General features: G+C 52.0%; 1 protein-coding gene across 1 annotated transcript in view; it reads left to right on the forward strand.

The window, feature by feature from the left end:
* Positions 1 to 18,508, forward strand: part of LOC108155951 (mucin-2) — a 40,806-nt gene extending 22,298 nt beyond the window's left edge. Inside the window, exons 3-7 of the mRNA XM_033388352.1 lie at positions 7,053 to 7,091; positions 8,374 to 8,571; positions 8,640 to 8,894; positions 8,954 to 17,087; positions 17,156 to 18,508. Of these exons, the coding sequence (XP_033244243.1) occupies positions 7,053 to 7,091; positions 8,374 to 8,571; positions 8,640 to 8,894; positions 8,954 to 17,087; positions 17,156 to 17,258 (8,729 nt within the window). The 3' untranslated portion in view covers positions 17,259 to 18,508. The remainder of the gene's footprint in view (positions 1 to 7,052; positions 7,092 to 8,373; positions 8,572 to 8,639; positions 8,895 to 8,953; positions 17,088 to 17,155) is intronic.
* The last annotated feature ends 378 nt before the right edge of the window (positions 18,509 to 18,886 follow it).

Here is an 18,886-nt window from a genome sequence, read left to right on the forward strand (position 1 = left end):
CCGCTGTATGGGGGCGAGGCCATTGACCAGGCCGCCAAAGGGCCGCAGTTGCCGTTGCACTTGATTCTCCAATTAAATGGTTAGAACTCCAGAGCAGCGTGTGAACCAGAATCGGAGGCGGAAATCCACTGAGAAGGCAGCCCGGCAGGCAGGCAGGCAGGCGGCTGGCAGATCTTTTGATTTTTATCAGCATTAAATTCTCAACTTCCTGCGACAAGGTCGGGGGCTAATTTCATTTAAGTAAATACGCTTGCGGTTAACTGCCAGGCAATTTGAAGTGTAACGGGAACGTGTAGCCACAGACAGGGCTTAAACCACAGCAGCAACAGCAGCAGCAGCAGCCGTTTCTTTTTCGACCAAACCGAATGGAATTACAATTGCAATTACACAATTTGGCTATTAACGCCTCGGCGCTTGGTGCCGAGTGCCGAGTGCCGAATGCCGTGTGCCCCATTCCACCTTTCACCTCGACAATGAAATGGTTTTCAATGATTGCTGTAATTTCTGTTTGAAGAGAAGAAAAGCGAAGCAAAGCAGAGCCCACAGTAATCCACCATTCCATCCGCCTCCTCCCAGGCGCTCGCTCGCCCGCTCGGGAAATGCAAATGAATATCTTTTGCTGTTTAGTAGAGCAAAACGCCGGCTGAGGTTGAGTAATACAATATACTGGTAAGCCCAGATTTCCCATCGAGACAACTACAGACACTACAGACACCTATCTGTACGGCTGTATCTGTATCTTGGAGTGGTGCTTCTGTTGGTGTGGATGCCATAATCATAGCTCATATTATGTATGCTGTTTCCCTATTGTTGTTTCGATGTCATTGAACTTGAACTTGTCGTCGTGGATTGTGTCGCGGGGCATGTCTATTTTTGGTTCGACGTTTTATGCAATTTCTCGTCTACTCGGCGTGAATATGCTAATTCCGATTTGTATAACACGTTGCCGGTCCAAAAACGTGTTCGAAATGTTAATTAAATGGCAAACATTTGCGGCTTTTATTCATACTCGTATTTATGGCAATTAGTAGCCGCTCTGACCCAATTCGATCGGTCTGTGTCGGTGTCGGTGTCTGTGTCTGTGGGCCCCTGCTAATTAGAGTTTATGATAGGATGTAGCCGTAGCTAAAGAAGGGTTCTTTCTCTGGTATTCCCGGCAGGCCGGTACGCCGGCAATTGGAAATGCATTTCGCATCTCACTTAGACATTCACCCTGGCGCCACATCCACACAACTGGCTACTAATCGCTGTCTAAGAAAACTGCCGGCACGCTAACAAGACAAGACAAGACAATGATGGAGACCCACGGCCAAGACAAACTCGAAGACGGCTACCGTCTTCAGAGCTTGACCAGTGCAAATGTTTTCGGTTCGCTAGAGGCGGCAGAGGGAGCAGGCAACTGGAACTGGGACCTGGAGCCCGGGACCTGGGTTGCTGGGCTGCTGGGTTGGCGTGTTAGAATTCATTTTGACACTATTTAGACGAAGGCTTCGCAATGGTAAGGAATGGTAATTAGAAGAGAGAAAGAGAGAGAGATCTCTATCACAGGTGCAATGACTTGCCCGGCCTGGGAGCAGTTCTCTTTCAATTGTGTAACCCTAGCCCTGTGCCAGGCCCAGGCCCAGGCCCATCTCCGTATTCCCATTCTAATGCCTGAGTGGGTTCAATCAACTCTCCGGCTGGCACCTTTACGCATGGCAACCACAGACAGTCCATGGCTCCAGCAACAACTACAGCCCCAGCTTTGGGTCATGCCAAGTCAGAGACAGGCTCGGCTCTCACTTGAACTAATACTTTGTATAATTATCGCTTTGCTGATCTTTTGCACATGATGTACGAGTATTCTACGGTCTGTACGGCCTGTGTGTGTGTGTCCGTGTGCGAGCACTGGGCCATTGAATTTTACGGCTTTTGGCCAGGTCTGTCCTGGCTAACACGCAACATTCTCCAGCAGTCTTCTCCGCTGCACTATCTCCACTGTCCAATCATTAGGCGAATGCCATGAGCCCCGGCGTGGGAGGAGAGAGAGAGATACAAATCGACTACAAGCTGGAGACAGCAGCAGAAGCAGCAGCAGCAGCAATAGACGGGAAACAAAATGCGGCGGCGGTGAGCAATTAGCGCTTAGAATGCCACATGGATGCGTTCCGCGAGCACTTAATTGAATCGGGCCCAGAGTCTGAGTCGGGCCCAAGTCAGGACTTCCAGCGTGAGAGAGTGCTCCTCTTGGGGCTCCCCAACTTGCACTCAAATTAATAAACAGTTACGCATGCGCAGGGGGAAACTTGTTGCTGCTGAGGCTCCTCCTGCCGCTGCTGATTGCCGGGGCCGGGGCCGGGGCCGGGGCCGGGCCATGGATGCATCCATCACTTGTCAGGCTCCGACTGCAGCTCCTCCAGCAGCCACTGCCACAGCAATCTGAGTCTCAATCTGCATCGGAATCTGCCGTTGGACTGGCTTGTCTGTTATTTCGGCAATTGCTGTAATCAATGCGCTGTTATCAATAACAGCTAGCGGTGTAATAATTGAATGCAGACCAAGGAGGAGCTACTCGGTGCAGCACGAGCTGCGGAACGACAGTTCCTCCTCCGTCCGGCCGTCTAGGCCTCCGTTTTGGACTGTCTAAAATTGCGCAAACAAAATTATGATATATTTGCCTCGCAACAGAACAGAACGGAACGGAACGGAACAAAGTAGAGCTGGGGAGTGGAATGCCAGTCTGTGATTAGCCCCGAGTCGGGGGAAGAGTGCTCTGACTGAGTCGGACAGATTGATTGCTGGACGGGAACGGGGAGGGGAAGGAGAGGATTCATTAAAGCCATGCAAAGGCCATCAAAACAAATCAAAGACAGGACACATGCTCGTAAAACTCTAGGGCCCCGGAGACCCGGACTGTGGGAAAGAATTCCTGGCGACCGACACCGACCCCTCCTTTAACTGCTTAATTACAGCGCCCCAAGGCCAGCTGCCAGCCGACTGGGCCTCATTATTATCTATTAAGCAGTCAGGAGCGGTAGGGAAAAGTTCGCCCAACCTGACAAACTGACAAACTGGCGAACTGGCAAACTGGCAAACTGACAAACAGACAAACAGACACTGACTCTCTAATGACATTGCCCAGGCAGGCAGCCATAAATATGCATATGAGATGAGCTGGAGGAGTCCTAGTCCTAGTCGAACTTGGGCCTAGAGTCGGGCCTGCAATTACAATGTCCACATATAGACAGGCAGGATTGTGCGGGCCTAGGTCTAAGCCTCCTCTGATATTACCCTTGCCTCGGTAATTGTTTCATATGCACGGCAGCAACATCCACAGCAGCAGCAGCAACAACCAGAACAGCCTTCGACTGGTGCAATTTCATGGCCGCCCCATCCACATCATGACCATCGGGCATAATTTACTTAGAACGAATCATGGTCTAGGCTCTAGCATCAGTCCGGTAATAAAACACAGCGTCACGCCAAGGTAGCGCCCTAGCCAAGGCAATAGCCCATACAATACCCGTGGCCACAGCAACTGCGTCCAATTTGGGGAGCCGCAATCGAGGCGCTCCACCAGCAGCTCCACCAGCAGCAACAGCAGCAGCAGCAGCAGCTCCGATGTCTACATTGCTACCTTGTCGCCGACATAATCATGTTAAATTACTCGCAAATTCATTTGCTGTGCGGCCTCCGATGCTTCCAGTTGCAGTTGCATTGTTAGGGCGCCTCCTGCCGTGTTGCAGTTTTGCCTCTTGCCTGGCGGCTGCTTTCAGCGTTGATGCATGGACATGATACTGTGGCTGTGGAGGCATTGGGCCTGGGCATGGGCATGGGCATGGGCATGGGTCGGAAGTCTGGGCTCCTTCTGTCTGTGTTGTTGTTAGCTTGTCGCTCACTCCATATTGATCTACTCGGCATTATGGAAATTATGTGATCAAGGCCATAGAAAATGGAAATTGTTTTGCCCAACAAAAGTCTATTAAAAATTTGCATGCTCCTTCTTCCTAGTGGCTTCTTCTTGTGCTTCCTTGTGGCTTCTTGGCTGTTCTTGGATGCTGCTGCCTTTTGCCTTTACTGGGAATCGCAATTATAGATCGATTTATTGCTCGTCTCCCCGGGCATTGTTTTAGCTGCATCTAATTAGAAGATAGATAAATATAGAAAGACTCTCCTCGGTCACACCAAAAACAGAGTGAGAAACGGCAACGTTTCAGGCCAGAGCCTGATCCGACGCTTCTTCGGGACTGGGACTGGGACTGGGACGGTGGCTGGGTCTGCGTCTGCGTCTGCGACTGGAGGTGGAGGTGGGTGTGGTCAAGTTGTCGCTGCTGCAGCTGCGAATAGCGGTAAAAAAAAAAAGGAGAAGAGAGCCAACGACAAACGCATTTGGGGACAACAGACTGGCGAAGATTTGTGTTTATTTAGTAATCTTTGAAATATTTGTGGCATGGCAAATATTTTCACTCGCCTGCGTTTCCGCATCGAGCCGCACGGCGCAGAGAATCGTAGAGACCCGGGCCCAGGCCCAGAGGTGGGGTGGGGCATATAAAAGTAATGCTAGCAACAAGAATATTTGGGGAAAACTTCCACTTTTTCCCCATCTGCTGCCCCCACAGCCGAGTCCACCCACAGCACTAAATAATAAAGCGTAACCAGCAAAAGGCGTGCCTGGGTCTTGGCTGGGTTTGGGTTTGGGCTTGCTTCTGAGCCTTGGCCTGGGCTTGTGGCTATGTGACTCTGGTTCAGTCCAACCTCGGATACAGCTACAGATATACAGCTACAGCTGAAGCACCTAGGCCTACTTATGTAAGTAAAGCTGCCAGTGCCAGAGCTGGTGCTAGTGCCAGTGCCAGTGCTTGTGGCTTGTATTTTATGGTTTGTGTACACATTTTTGCACACATGCGCGACGGGTCATTCAACTTGCCGCAGAGCCAGTGGCAGTGGCAATGGCAGTGGCAGCGTCTTGGCCCAGACCAAGCAGCCAGCCATGGCCATGGCCATGGAGGAGGATCAGAAGGGGGCGAATGCGCGCGCGCTTTCCTAGAATAAACAAAATGCACGACTCGAGCGGGAGCAACAGCAAAGAGCAAAAGCAAGAGCAACCGCCACCGCCAACAACTTGGCTTTAACTTCGGCTTCGACCGCAGTCTCTGTTGCCCAAGTACTACACGATGCAGAGGCAGAGCCGGGCAAGTTGTAGCTGGATCCACATCAACACCAGCCACAACATCAGCAGCGACTTTGGCTGACTAACTGACTGACTGACTTCTGTTTGTTGGACCGACACGACCATGTTTGATGTGTACCACCACCATCATCATCATCATCATCATCATCATCCTCCTCGACAGCAACAGCAGCAGCAGCAAAAGCAACAACAGCTCATGCGTCGCCCCGATCATCATCATCATCATCATAATAATAATCGTAATGATGATGTAGTATGTGGCTTGTTTTAGTTGTTGCACTTGCACAGCACAAAATTGTTGCATAAGTTTGCATTACAAGGCGGTCCCGTCCCAGCAACTGGGGAGTTGTCGTCGTCGTGGTCTTGCTCTCTGCCAGAGTCTGGCTATGGCTCTAGGTCTGGGTCTGGGTCTGGGTCTGGGACTGTGTCTCGTATCGGACTGACTGCGAACCGGCTGCATGATTGACTCCCATTGCAGCCAAATTCTTCACACTGCCTTCTCCAGACTTCAGTTCAGTTCAGTCAAGTGGTAGCTCCCTCTCGCCTTCGCCTTCGCCTTCGCCTCTGACTCCCATCCATCTCCATCTCCACCTGCTGGCCGACAATCCTTAACAGTTAATGTGTGAATTTTTATGCGTTGCCAGGTTCGGTCGTGTGGTTGTTCTTACCGCATAAAATGTAATTTACATCCGTTAGTTTCGAGTGAGAGAGAGAGAGAGAGATGTTCTAGGAGCAGTTCGTTGGCCACGATTTGAAATTGCTACTCTGATTTGTTGCCGCCGTCTTGACCAGTTCCATGGCCAGAGTCTGGCTCTGGCTCTGGCTCTGGGCCTGGGCCTGGGCCAAATTCATGCTTATGAGCACTTGCCGTTAGAATTTTCATTGTTGTTTCGCCTGCAATTTGTTGCCAAATTGTATGGGCCAGACTTCCATTTAAATGTGGATCCCGGCAAAGAGCAAGTCATCCCGGAGTGTCCCGTCGGGGCCCCCCAGATACACGAGTATGCGGAAATTCAAATGTGAAATATGTGCAAAATTGTCAACCCTTCAACTAGACGCAATTAATCAAAGCCGCAAAGCCGCCAGCAACAGCAATTCATAAAAATGCAATTTGTCAAATCATTTTCTGCCGTGCGTCGTGCGCCGTGCGCCGTGCAGCAACAGGCCGTCCTTTGTTGCATGTTGCATGTTGCTGCTGGCTTGTGGCTCATAGACGCCACCCCACCGCAGCAACAAGTGGCCTCCAGAATCTCGTAGAACAGCAGCAGCAGCAGCCGCTACAGCACTCGCCTTGCTGGCCAACTGTCAGCTTAAACAATTTGTTTGAGCCATTTTACCAGGGGCCAGAAACAGGCCAGACGGCGGTTGGCCAGTGTGGGACACACGCAGGCAGCTCAGGCCTCGGCTCAGAATCGACTACGTGCCATTTTTGCTGGATTGCCGGATGATGTTGCTGCCTGGCTGGCTGCATTTTGATTATGTGGTAATAACACGTTGCACGCACACAAAGCCAAACTGTTGCTCCTGCTAGAGCTGGTGGTTGCTGGTGCCTCCTGATGTTGCAATTTGGAGCTGCTGCTGGTGCGGCTGGCCAGCGGCACTTGGACCCTGTTATCAGGCCCCGGACAGGGCTATCAACAGGAGTGGTTGGCCTACGCAAGTCCGGGGCCACGTCCGGGCCTAATTTCAATTGCATGCAGGCACAATTAGAGCCCGGCATTCGATGCATTTGCTGCGATGCATTCGCTGCAATAGATAAATTAATTTATTATGGTCATGGCTAACGGATATGGCCATCATAAAAATGCTGCCGTAATCGCGGCAAAGTAACTATGGCATTTCATTAAATAATAAACATTTCTTTTCGCATTCCTCATTCCAGCTCCACTGCAGGAATACACGGAGATCCAGCAGTACTCGGGTAAGTCAGAATTCTGTTTAATTTTTGAGTGCTGCCAGTGGTGGCAATAACGACGGTGGCCGCCCCAATCGAGGCTGCGGCTGCGGCTGCGGCAAGCAAAATTGAACCACTGGTACACCCATAATACTCGTAAAAGTGCATCTAGATTCGTTTTATGATGATTACGTTTCGGAATAATAATGAAGAGAATCAGATTGCTATGCGCCATAAATGCTTGCGAGATTTATGGCACGCCGCGAATTTAATTTGTTTTCCATGTGAACGAAACGAAAGGAAAGGAAAGCCCATCCCTAATCTGAGAATTGTTTCATTAAATGAAACAATATGCATATGTATGACAGGTCCCATCTCCCCAGGGGTTCTAGATTTTCCCATCAAAGATTCCCCTTCCGCATTCCCCACTCCCCAGCTTGATGGTTAATTAGCTCGTCAAGTGCTGTCCAGGCGGATAAGCCGGCTCCAGAAAGCATAAGCCGCTAATCGGGTGCAAATGATCGAACCAATCGCTGTCATAAAGCAGCATTATTAACCAGTTAGATGAGGTGTGAAAAGACACATACGAAAACAAATTGAAACATAAAGAAATAAGCGCTGCTTTTTACGAGTTATGTTGGAAACGTGAGCTTCAAACTGCGCCAGAGACCGAGACTGAGACCGAGACCCAGTCCGAGACCCCAAAGATTTCAATCAACAAAAAATGGTCTAGCCCCTGCTCGCTGCTCAACTCTCGACTTGGGGTCTGGGTCTGAGGCGGGGTCCGGGTGTGGGTCCGGCGCGTTTAACGTGTTAATGATGTGATGTTGAATTTATTGCGGGTGGACGTCACTAAATTAGGCAGCCAGTCAGCCCAGACAGCGGACAACCGGCGACGGACAGTGGACAGTGGACATTGGGACTGACAGACGTGCGCATATTTTAAGACACGACCGGCAGTGGCACTTGACTTTTGTTTAACGACGCTGATGAGCAATAAAAATTGTCTATAGCTGCACGTATTATGACAGCTGGTGGCGCTAAGCCTTATTTATGGCCCTGGCGACACAGTAGCACACATTGACCCGCCCCGACCCCACCACGCCTCCAACTCCAACTTGAACTGGAGCTGCAGCTTGATTTTCAATGGATACTGTGGTGGCCTGCATCCATAACTAATGGCTGGAATTTATTAGTCAGAGAACTGGGGGCCCAGGCATTGTTTGAGGCGGCTGTTCCCAGGCAGCGCTCCAGATTTGAGGACGAGGTAGTAATGTGAGCCTCTTTCTTGGTCTGTTTTCTGTTGCAGAGGGCTGCTACTACAACTATGCGCATTACAACGAGGGCGATCGCATCATGACCAATGAGCCGTGTCTGAACTGCACCTGCCACAACCGCATGCTGATGTGCTACCTGCGCGTCTGCCCCTTCACCAAGCCCATTGGCCACGACTGCATCGTGGAGAAGCGGGAGGATCAGTGCTGTCCCATCATCACCTGCCCAGAGGGTGAGTAGTCCCAGTGGGAAAGCTTATGTCCATCATTCCTAACCAATCCCCCTCGCCCCAATAAACAGTTCCGGTCGATGTACCCTACCACACCCCCGAGCCCGGCACTGAGCTGAGCATCCCCGAGAAGTTCGGCTGCAGCATCGAGGAGAAGTTCTACCCGGAGGGCGCCCAGGTGCCATCGAACCCCAACAGGCCGTGCGAGCTGTGCTACTGCATCAACAACCAGACCAAGTGCGTGATGCAGGAGTGCACCCTCCATGTGGACGGATGCCTGCCCATCTACAACAAGGGATCCTGCTGCCCCGTGCGCTACAGTTGCGGTAAGTCGCCAGCCTTTCTCTGCCTCTCACTGGTACTACAAAATCCAACTCTCTTGCAGACCACGAGAACGAGCTGGACTTCATCGATACGTCCACCACGACGACGACGACTACAGAGCGTCCCACCACAGGATTCATCCTGCCCACGACCATGATGCCAACCGAGTCCACCGACTGCATGTTCAATGAGGACATCTACGCCGATGGAGCCTCGATCAAGGGCAAGGATGCCTGCGAGCACTGCTACTGCATGCGAGGACACATGGTTTGCGCCGTCCAGGATTGCAAGATGCCGATGATGGCGGCCAACGGCACGTCCTGCCGGGCCATGCCAGCAGCCGAGGGCGAGTGCTGTCCCAACAACTACATTTGCGAGGACGACAGTGCAACCACTGAGATTGTGGAGATCACCACGCCGGAGATCTCAACGTCCGCTCCCGCCAAGGACATCCACGGCGAGATCCCCAAGGAGGATGTGGATCTCCAGGAGCACATTGACGACGAAGAAAAGGACCAGGACAAGGAGACGGCCACCGAGATTCCCACAGCGGAAGAGGGCAGCGGTGAAGTCGAAGACGAGGAGACCACCACAAGTGCGCCAGTGCGTGCCTCGGACGAAAAGGACAAGCCCTTCACGCCCGAGAGCTCCACCGCCGGCATTGCTTCCGACTCCAGAATCGATCTATCATCCACCTCGACTGAAGCAGCCACCGGCGCCTCATCCACCGAAACCGCCACCGAAGCCAGCGGCGAAGTGGAGGAGGAGGATGACATCATTAAGATTGTCACCACACCAGAGCCCGAGGGAAGCGGCGAAGAGGATGTTTCGAAGCCCACGAAGACCGTCGAGCAGGATAGCACCGAGGAGGAGGAGATCATCAAGGTCACCTCTCCAGCACCAGCCAAGGCCAGTCCCGAAGAAGATATCGTTAAGGTCACCACCTCTGCTCCTTCCGTTACCGATGAAGATGTTAAGCCCACTTCTGCCGAGGAAACGAGCGATGAAACGGAAGATTCCAAGCCCACACCTTCTGAGGAAGGCAGTGGCGAGGAGGACCAGACTAAGGCCACACCCACTGAGGAGGGAAGCGGCGAAGAGGATGAAGTTAGGCCTACCCCTGCTTCTGAGGAAGTCGCCGAGAGGGACGACTTCAAACCCACACCTGCTCCTGAGGAAGGCATTAAGAAGGAAGACGCCAAGCCAACGCCAGCTCCAGCAGGAGCTTCAGAAGATGAGGACGCCAAGCCAACACCAGAAGGAAGTGATGAAGATCAGGAAGCCAAGCCAACTCCAGCAGGTACCTCAGAAGATGAGGAGGCTAAGCCCACGCCAACTCCAGAAGGAAGTGGTGAAGATGATGAGGAGGCTAAGCCCACGGCAACTCCAGAAGGAAGTGGTGAAGATGATGAAGATGTCAAGGCTACTCCATCTCCGGCCGGAAGCTCTGAAGATGAGGAAGATGTCAAGGCCACTCCTGCCCCAGTCGGAAGCTCTGAAGATGAGGAAGATGTCAAGGCCACTCCTGCCCCAGCCGGAAGCTCTGAAGATGAGGAAGATGTTAAGGCCACTCCTGCTCCAGCAGGAAGCTCTGAAGATGAGGAAGATGTCAAGGCCACTCCTGCTCCAGCAGGAAGCTCTGAAGATGAGGAGGCCAAGCCCACACCTGCAGTGGTGCATAGGGACGACGTTGAAGCTGCTAAGCCCACTGAATCCACGGAAGAGGCAAGCGGCGAGGGAGAAGAGGAGATCATCAAGGGAACCACGCCATCGGAGGATGAGGTTGCCAAGGCAACCACTCCCGCTCCTCAGGCCGAGGGTGAGGGTGAGAAGGACATTGATACTGTCACGGCTACACCGCCTGCCGAGCCCACAAGCAGTGAGGACGCTGAGGACATTGCCAGGCCCACAACTCCGTCTGCTGATGCCTCCGAAGAGGAAGAGGTTAGCAAAGCCACCACTCCAGCCGACAAAACATCCGCCGAAGAAGAGGAGATTGCTGGACCAACGACTCCAGCCGACAAAACATCCGCCGAAGAGGAGATTGCCGGACCAACCACTCCATCCGCGGACGTCAGTGTCAGTGCGGAGGAGGAGATTGTCAAGGCAACCACGCCCAAGTCTGATGTTGCCGATGATTCAACCGAGTTGACAGCAGAACAGGACGAGGAGCCAGTCACGGAGACAGAAGAAGGCTCCACAGCTGGCACACCGATCTCCTCATCCACCGAAGGAGTCCAGGCTGCTTCCGAAAAGGATGAGCCCTCCATTGGAACCTCCACTAGCGCACCCGCTCGTGCTGGCGAAAAGGATGAGGCTGCCACCACTCTGCCTACTCCTGAGAGCGATGAGAAGGTTACCGAAGGTGATCTCGATGCCTCCACTGAAGTTCCTGCCGAAGACGCCTTCAAGTCCGGCACAGCCAAGCCAGTTTCAGCCGAGAAGCCTGCTGAAGAGTCATCCACGGAAACCGAGGAAGCCGAAATCGAGGCATCGACCAGCACACCACTTCACAAACAAGATCAGCCGGATGAGACAACAGACAAGGCTCAGGACGAAAAGGAGGAAGATGAGACAAGCACCGAAGCAGTGCCAGCTAAATCCGACATTGTGCCACCAGTTCTCGACGCCAAGCCCTCGACAAGTCTTCCAGTGGAAGGCGGAGAGGTCTCTACCGACAAGCCGACATCAGTCTACCTGCCGCCTGCCGGAGAGAAGGACTCCACCGAGAGCGCCGAGGATGCAACAGAGCCAGCCATCAAAGAGGAGCCTTCGAAGCCAGAAGAGCCCGCGACCACTCCCCTGCCCGAGGAGCAGTCCAGCAGCGTCTCGCCCAGCGCCGAGCAGCCAGCCACAGTGCCAGTTGTCAGCCGCGACGATTTCGCATCAGAGCAGACTACCGTTTCACCCAGTGCCGATGATCAGAGCTCCTCCGAAGCTCTGCCCGCCATGGACCTGCCAGCTGTCATTCCTGGAGAAGGTGACTGCTTGGTGGAGGGCAAGACGTATGCCAACAACACCATTGTGCCGGCCACCACGCCCTGCGATGTGTCCTGCAAGTGCATCAGCAGCCTTGTGTCCTGCCAGCAAATGGAGTGCAAGGAGCCCGAGAACCGCGACAAATGCGTCCTTTCTTCCGATCTTCTTGCTGGCTGCTGCCCAACTTACATTTGCGAGGAGAGCGATGAGGAGGACACTACTGCCAAGCCTATTGACAGGATCGATGAGGATGAGTCGGGTGCCAGCACCGAAGAAATACCCAAGGATGTCATCATGCCCACTGGCATTACTGAGCAGCCACTTTCCCATGTCAAGCCCGATGAGGAGGTTCCACAGGTGACACCCCTTCTGCCGGTGGAGCTTGAGTCTTCCACACCCAAGGCGGTCGAGAAGCCAGCTGTTGTTTCCGACGAGGACATGGCCAAGCCCACAACATCCACAGCCGCTCCTGAAATTGAGGAAGAGGAACACAAGCATAAACCCCTTGACAAAGAACCCGTGCCCAAGCCCACGGATGAGGGTCAGAAGGAGCCACAAGGAGAAGCTGAAACTGTCGCAGCCACAGAGCAGCCGACCACAGATGAGGCCACCAAGAAGCCGTCTCAAGAAGATGCCACAACTCCTCCTCAATTTGCAGATGATAGCCAAAAGGAGACTGGAGATGAATCGCCCGCCACAACCACTGCTCCCATCACGACAGAGGAAGAGAAACCAATCGATGAGAAAAAACCAGCTGAAGAAGATAAGCCCATTGAAGGAGAGAAACCCACTGAAGAGACCCCCAGTCTTGGACCTAAAGCGCCAGTTGCCGATTCCGAAGAAGGGACCACGGCCACCCCCGCTTTATCCGAGGAAGACTCCTCCACAGAGTCCTCCACTGAAGTGCATGCTCCAGAGCTCGACACGAAGCCAGAAGACGAGGAGTCGACTCCATCTACTCAGTCACCAAAGACCGAAAAGACACCCGAGCCATCCACCAGTGCATCCGATGAAGAGGAAATCGAGGACTTGGACAAATTCACAACAGTTGCTCCATCGAAGGTATCGGATGAGAAGGAGCCATCCACTTCTGCCGAAGATAGTTCGGACGATGATGATTCCGTTCCAGCCTCAACTGAGCGATCGCCGATCAAAGAAGATGTTGACGAAAAGGCACCACCATTGCCCACCAAAGCACCAGCCACCAAGCCAGAGTCGACTACTGAGGCTGAAACCGACAAGGAACCTGCCAAGGATGATGTTGCTACCACTGAACCAAGCTCTGAGGGCGAGAAGGACACCTCTGATGAGTCATCGACCGCGTCCGTCTCTGACCATGGAGTCGAGAGCGACGCCACTACTACTCCAGTTCCTGCTGTTCCTGCTTCTGACGAAGATAAGACTCCAGACAGCACAGAAAAGACCCTGCTTGGAGCCGAGCCTGAAGACGAGACTGCCACGGCTGCTCCGTCAGTTGGAGACACTTCTGACGAAGAGGCGCCCGCCACTACTGATGTTCCTTTGAAGGATGAAAGCGAACAGAAACCGTCTTCTGTCTCTGCTGAGATCGAGCCTGAATCTGATCGTACCACTACTCCTGCTCCGGTTGATGCCGCTAAGGAAGATTCCGATGAGCAATCGACGACAACTCCCTCTTCTGACGAACGCAAGGACACAACAGCTGCTCCCTCTGATGAAAAGACTCCCTCAGTTAGCGTTACTCCCGAGGCCGAGCACGATGAGAAATCAGATGCAACTGCTGCTCCTGTTTCTGACGAAGATCGCACTGAGAAACCCGTGGACGAAAAGGAACCACTTCCTGCAGGAGAAGAAGTAGAGAAGGAGTCCGACATTGAGACCTCTACTGCCAGGCCCTCTGCTGCCACATCCCCATCGTCTGAAGAAGAAGTTGGAGACGATAGAGTATCTACAGACAAGACGCCATCCCAGGAGGCAGAGGAGAAGCCCGAGGCTCCCACAACATCTTCGGAGGAAGAGGACGACACTGCCTTTGCTGCCACGACAACTCCAGCACCCTCTGCCGCCGATAAGGTGCCCGAAGTGCCAAAACTGCCCCAAGAAACCCCAGAGGATGTACTACCTTCATCCACTGAGACATCCACAGAGCAGGAGCGTGAATCGACTGCTGCTCCAAGCCTGGACGATAAGGAACCTGCTGTCACCTCGGCGCCATCTGCTGATATTGATTCGGATATCACCACAATTGGCCCCGTCTCTGAAGCGGATGAGAAACCAACCGAGGAAGAGAAACCGATCGAGGAGCAGAAGCCAAAGGAGGACGAAAAACCAACTGAAGGAGAGAAGCCAACAGAGGAGGAGCAGTCCACTGAAGCACCAGCCAAGCTGCCAACTCCAGAAGATAAGATTGGAAGCCAGCCCGAAGATAAAATCTCTGCCACAACTGCCGCTCCTGAAGAGGGATCCACGGAAGCCAGTGATGAAATCGTTCCATCAACCGATTCGCAGGCTGATGAGGAGACCGAAGATAAGCAGCCTTCATCGACTGCCCAGACACCAGGGGAAAAGACTCCCGAAACTTCAACTGATCTGCCATCTGAAGATGCTGAGACTGTCACCATCGGTGCTCCCTCCGCTGAAGAAGATGCTTCAGTCCCATCCGACGAGAAGAAACCTTCCACATCCGCAGAGGCTGAGGAAAGCACCGAAGCCACCATTGGTGTCAGCGATGGTAAGAAGAAACTGTTTGCTGCTGAGAAACCCACAACTCCATCGCCATCCACCGAAGAGGAGCCTGTCACTGATGCCCAGAAACCAGTGGATGAGAAGGAGACGGAGGAACCAACAAAGGAAACCGACGCATCAACCGAAGTGCCGCAGCTGGGAGAGGAAGATATCCCATCAGCAACATCTGTCCCATCTGCTGAGGACATCGAAAAGGAGGAAGAGGACAAGTCCGACTCCACCACTGTTGCCCCTGCCAAGCAGGAAGATGAAGAACTCACCCCAGCCGTTACTCCTGCCGCACCCGAAACATCCGATAAGGAGCCCTCTGTGGACTCTACCACCGTCGTCCCCGCCAAGGAGGAAGAAGAAGATCTCGCGGCAAGCGCTACTCCTGCCACAGGAATCAAGGAAACATCCGAAAAGGAGCCCTCTGTGGACTCTACTACTGTTGCGCCTGTCAAGGAGGGTGATCAAGATCTCACGGCAAGCGCTACTCCTGCCACAGACGCCAAGGAACCATCCGAAAAGGAGCCCTCTGTGGACTCTACCACTGCTGTCCCTGCCAAGGAGGATGATGAAGATCTCGCGGCAAGTGCTACTCCTGCTACAGACGCCAAGGAACCATCCGAAAAGGAGCCTTCTGTGGACTCTACCACTGTTGTCCCTGCCAAGGAGGATGATGAAGATCTCGCGGCAAGTGCTACTCCTGCTACAGACGCCAAGGAACCATCCGAAAAGGAGCCCTCTGTGGATGCGCAGGAAGTTGAGTCAGCCACAAAGCTTCCTACAGATGCGACCGACGAACAGCCAATCGATGAGGCAGCTTCCCCGACATCCGCCCCCACTGTGGACGAATCTGAGCAAGCAACGACCACACCAGCCACTTCCATCAAGGACGAAGCCAGCACACCAGCTGCCGACAAGGTGCCAGAGGATGAGCTGGACGTCACCACCATTGCCAGCCCAGCTGTGTCCGACGTTAAGCAGGATGACACCAAGGATACGACAGCCACCACTGTGTCACCACTCATCGATGAGAAGGAAGAAGCTGGCACTCCCACTGCCCAGGACGACTCCAAGACACCAATTGATGTCTCCACAGTATCACCCTCTTCCGAGGCAGAGCACGACCAGACAGAAGCACCACTCGATTCCTCAACCGCAGCTCCAGCCATACCTGAAACTGATTCTACTGCTGCTCCAGTCGATGTGCCTTCTGCTGAGGAGATCGACACGAAGCCAATGGAAGATGTCATGTCCCAGACTGCCGCTCCTGCTAAAGAGGATGACCAGACTCCAGTTACAGTCGCCCCTGTGGATCACGATGTTGAGCCCAGCAGCGAAGCTAGCGGGCAGCCTCCTGTCTCCGAAGATGTGGGAGAAGAGAGTACCGAGCCAGCTAGCAGCGATGCTGAGGATACCACTGATCAGTCTCCAGCTGGTGCCAAACTGAAGCCACCTACTGCCACTACAACTTCGGAGGCAACCCCATCTGAGGCTGCCGTCACGGAAGCTGATATTGTGCCGGAAACCGCATCACCCGAATTGGAGAAAGAAGTACCCGAGAAGTCCACTGAACTGCCCCAATCGGTTGTGCCCTCAAGCGAAGACAAGACCACGGCAGCTCCAGCTGTCAAGCCAAGCTTGGACTCCACTGAGGAAGGCGACGAGTCGGTTGAATCCGAGGAAGTCACAGAAGCGGTCGAGAAGGAGGGCGAAGACAAGGAATCCGAGGAGACCGAAGATGAGGCTCACAAGAAGCCCGAAACCGAAGAGCCTGAAGTGCCCGCCGTTGTTTTAGAGATTCCCCAGAGCACGACCACACCTTCTGCCCAGGATGAGACATCGGCAGAGACCTCCAGCGAGGAAGTTGCCACGGAGCAAGCAGATATCGCCACAATTGTCACCACAATGCACCCACTGTTCGCGCACCTCCCAAGCTCCACCAAGAGTCCAGTCATTGGCGATCGAGTGGGCGAGGAAGAAGCAGCCGAGGCTTCTACTGCCAAGCAGAGCACTGAGGCGCCAACTACCAGCAGCACATCCTCAACGACAGCAGCCAGTCCCATTACACACCCGCCCTACGGTCATGCTCCCGAGTACGAAGACGAGTACGACGATGAGGATGTGTTCGGTCCTGGCACCTGTCGCTATGCTGGCAAACTTTACGTTTCCGCCCAGCAAATCCCACGTGACGATCCTTGCGACTTCTGCTTCTGCTTCAGAAGCGACATCATCTGTCTGCAGCAGTCTTGCCCGCCTCCGATTTCCGGCTGCCACGAGGAGCCCATCTCAGGCTTCTGCTGCCCGCGCTACGAGTGCCCCGTCTCAATGGCCGCTGTGCTCAACGTGACGACGAGCACGACAACCACCAGCACCACTCTGCCCCCGCTATTCACAGGCTTCACCCAGAGTTCCGCTGTGATTAACGAGGGCTGCCTCATAGACAACCGTACATACGAGGTTGGCCAGGTCATCGAGTCGAAGACTGGTCCTTGCATGCGCTGCACGTGAGTATAACAGCACACCGACTAGTCCTTGATCGGCTCTAATTCCCATTCTCTAATATCCATTCCAGTTGCGGCGGCGACGGCCAGATGCAATGCGATCCACAGCAGTGCATTCCCGGTCCAACTATGCAGCAAATAATGGCCACCACCGCGGCGGGCCGCAAGAGATGAACCACCAACAGCCATGCTCACTAAATATAATTTTAACTAATGTTTAAGCACTGCAGACAAACAATCACATCACAAACAGACAAACCAACCGACCCAGAATGCACCCACGGATCGATCAAAAGCAATAGAACACAATTCGAATAGATCAACAAGACTAGGAACCGAACCAGAGCCAGAACAAGAATCAGAATCAGAACCTTATCAGAACGTATGTATGTATGTATACCTAGTAGGTGCCAAAACTAATGGAGGACACTGGACCGGGTGATCAGATCAATATCAGATCGGATCGTATGCAATAGGAATAATTTTGGTTCGCCGATATTCGCACACTTTCAATTGAATTACGCCAATTTGTTTCGGATTAGGTTATGGTGACGAAGCAAACAGTGATATTGTACTGTATACATAGTATAGGTGCAATTAATTTAGAACGCGCTCACTTAAAATGAATTACTTATGTATTTGTACTTGTATTTGTAACCCCCTAGTGACAGCCCATAGCAACCAACGTCGCGCGTGCCTTGTAAAGTCGTTCATTGTGCCCGCCGCCATATACAAATCGCTTTCAGGAGACTCTCAACACAAAGCAAAAGCTAAAGCAAAGCCCCCAACATCCATCCATCAGATAACACCCCAGAGATATTGTACTTCTGGCGCTCCCACACAATCAATGGCGTTACGAAGAGCCACGGCATTTGGCTACTGAACAACCGTTTCTTTTTGTTTGTTTTTTAATAGCAATATTGTACTTCTTTTCAATGCGCTTTTATAGTATTTTAGTCACTTTATTTTAAACATTATTATTTTTTGTGTATAATTGTTGCTTCTAGTCTTCTTTTGTTGCAAGAACAACGAAATCCGCCTGTAACACGCGCACAATGAGATCAAATCAGATCAGATCAGTTGAATTGAGTTGAGTTGAGTTGAGAAATTGTATCTTCTATAAACTATTCCAAGCTTTTATACTTTTATATACAATACGTGTAAAATGGAGAAACGAACGAACTAGTTTTTATAGCAATTTTACAAACGAACCACGAATTGCATAGTTTTAACGGATTGAAATGAATTTGTACTTCGCCTCAATGCATTTGCACTCCGCACTGAACACTGCACATGCAAATGCATCTGTGGCAGTAACAATGGTAGTCTACATAGAATTTTTTAGATCAACTGAAGACGGAAACTAAAATATGGAAACAAACGAACAAACTGTCGGCTATCGCTATTGCTCGACTGACTGAAAATAACAAACATAGTAGAGGACATTGACGTAGCAGTTAACTTTGTAAACTATTTTTTTAAACTATCAGCATGCCGCGCTGATATTTACACATTGGTCGTAGAATAGTAACAACACATTTGAATTTTCAGTCACTTGAGCTCTAGAAATACGCTGTCAACCAATAGCGTTCCCAATAACGCTGAATAATCACGAACATCAATTAGATTTATATAATCTCTAAATATAGTTGTAGTCCTAAGTATTTAATTTTAAAAATAAATAAATAAATTTTAATTTAGATCTTATTTATTTGATATGTCTTTTAAGAACAGCTCTTGTGTTTCCATACCTTATCATAATTTATATGCAAGCTTTTCTTTGTAATCTAATAAATAAATAC

This window comes from Drosophila miranda, chromosome 2, assembly GCF_003369915.1.
Source record: "Drosophila miranda strain MSH22 chromosome 2, D.miranda_PacBio2.1, whole genome shotgun sequence".
NCBI classification, from domain to species: Eukaryota; Metazoa; Arthropoda; class Insecta; order Diptera; family Drosophilidae; genus Drosophila; species Drosophila miranda.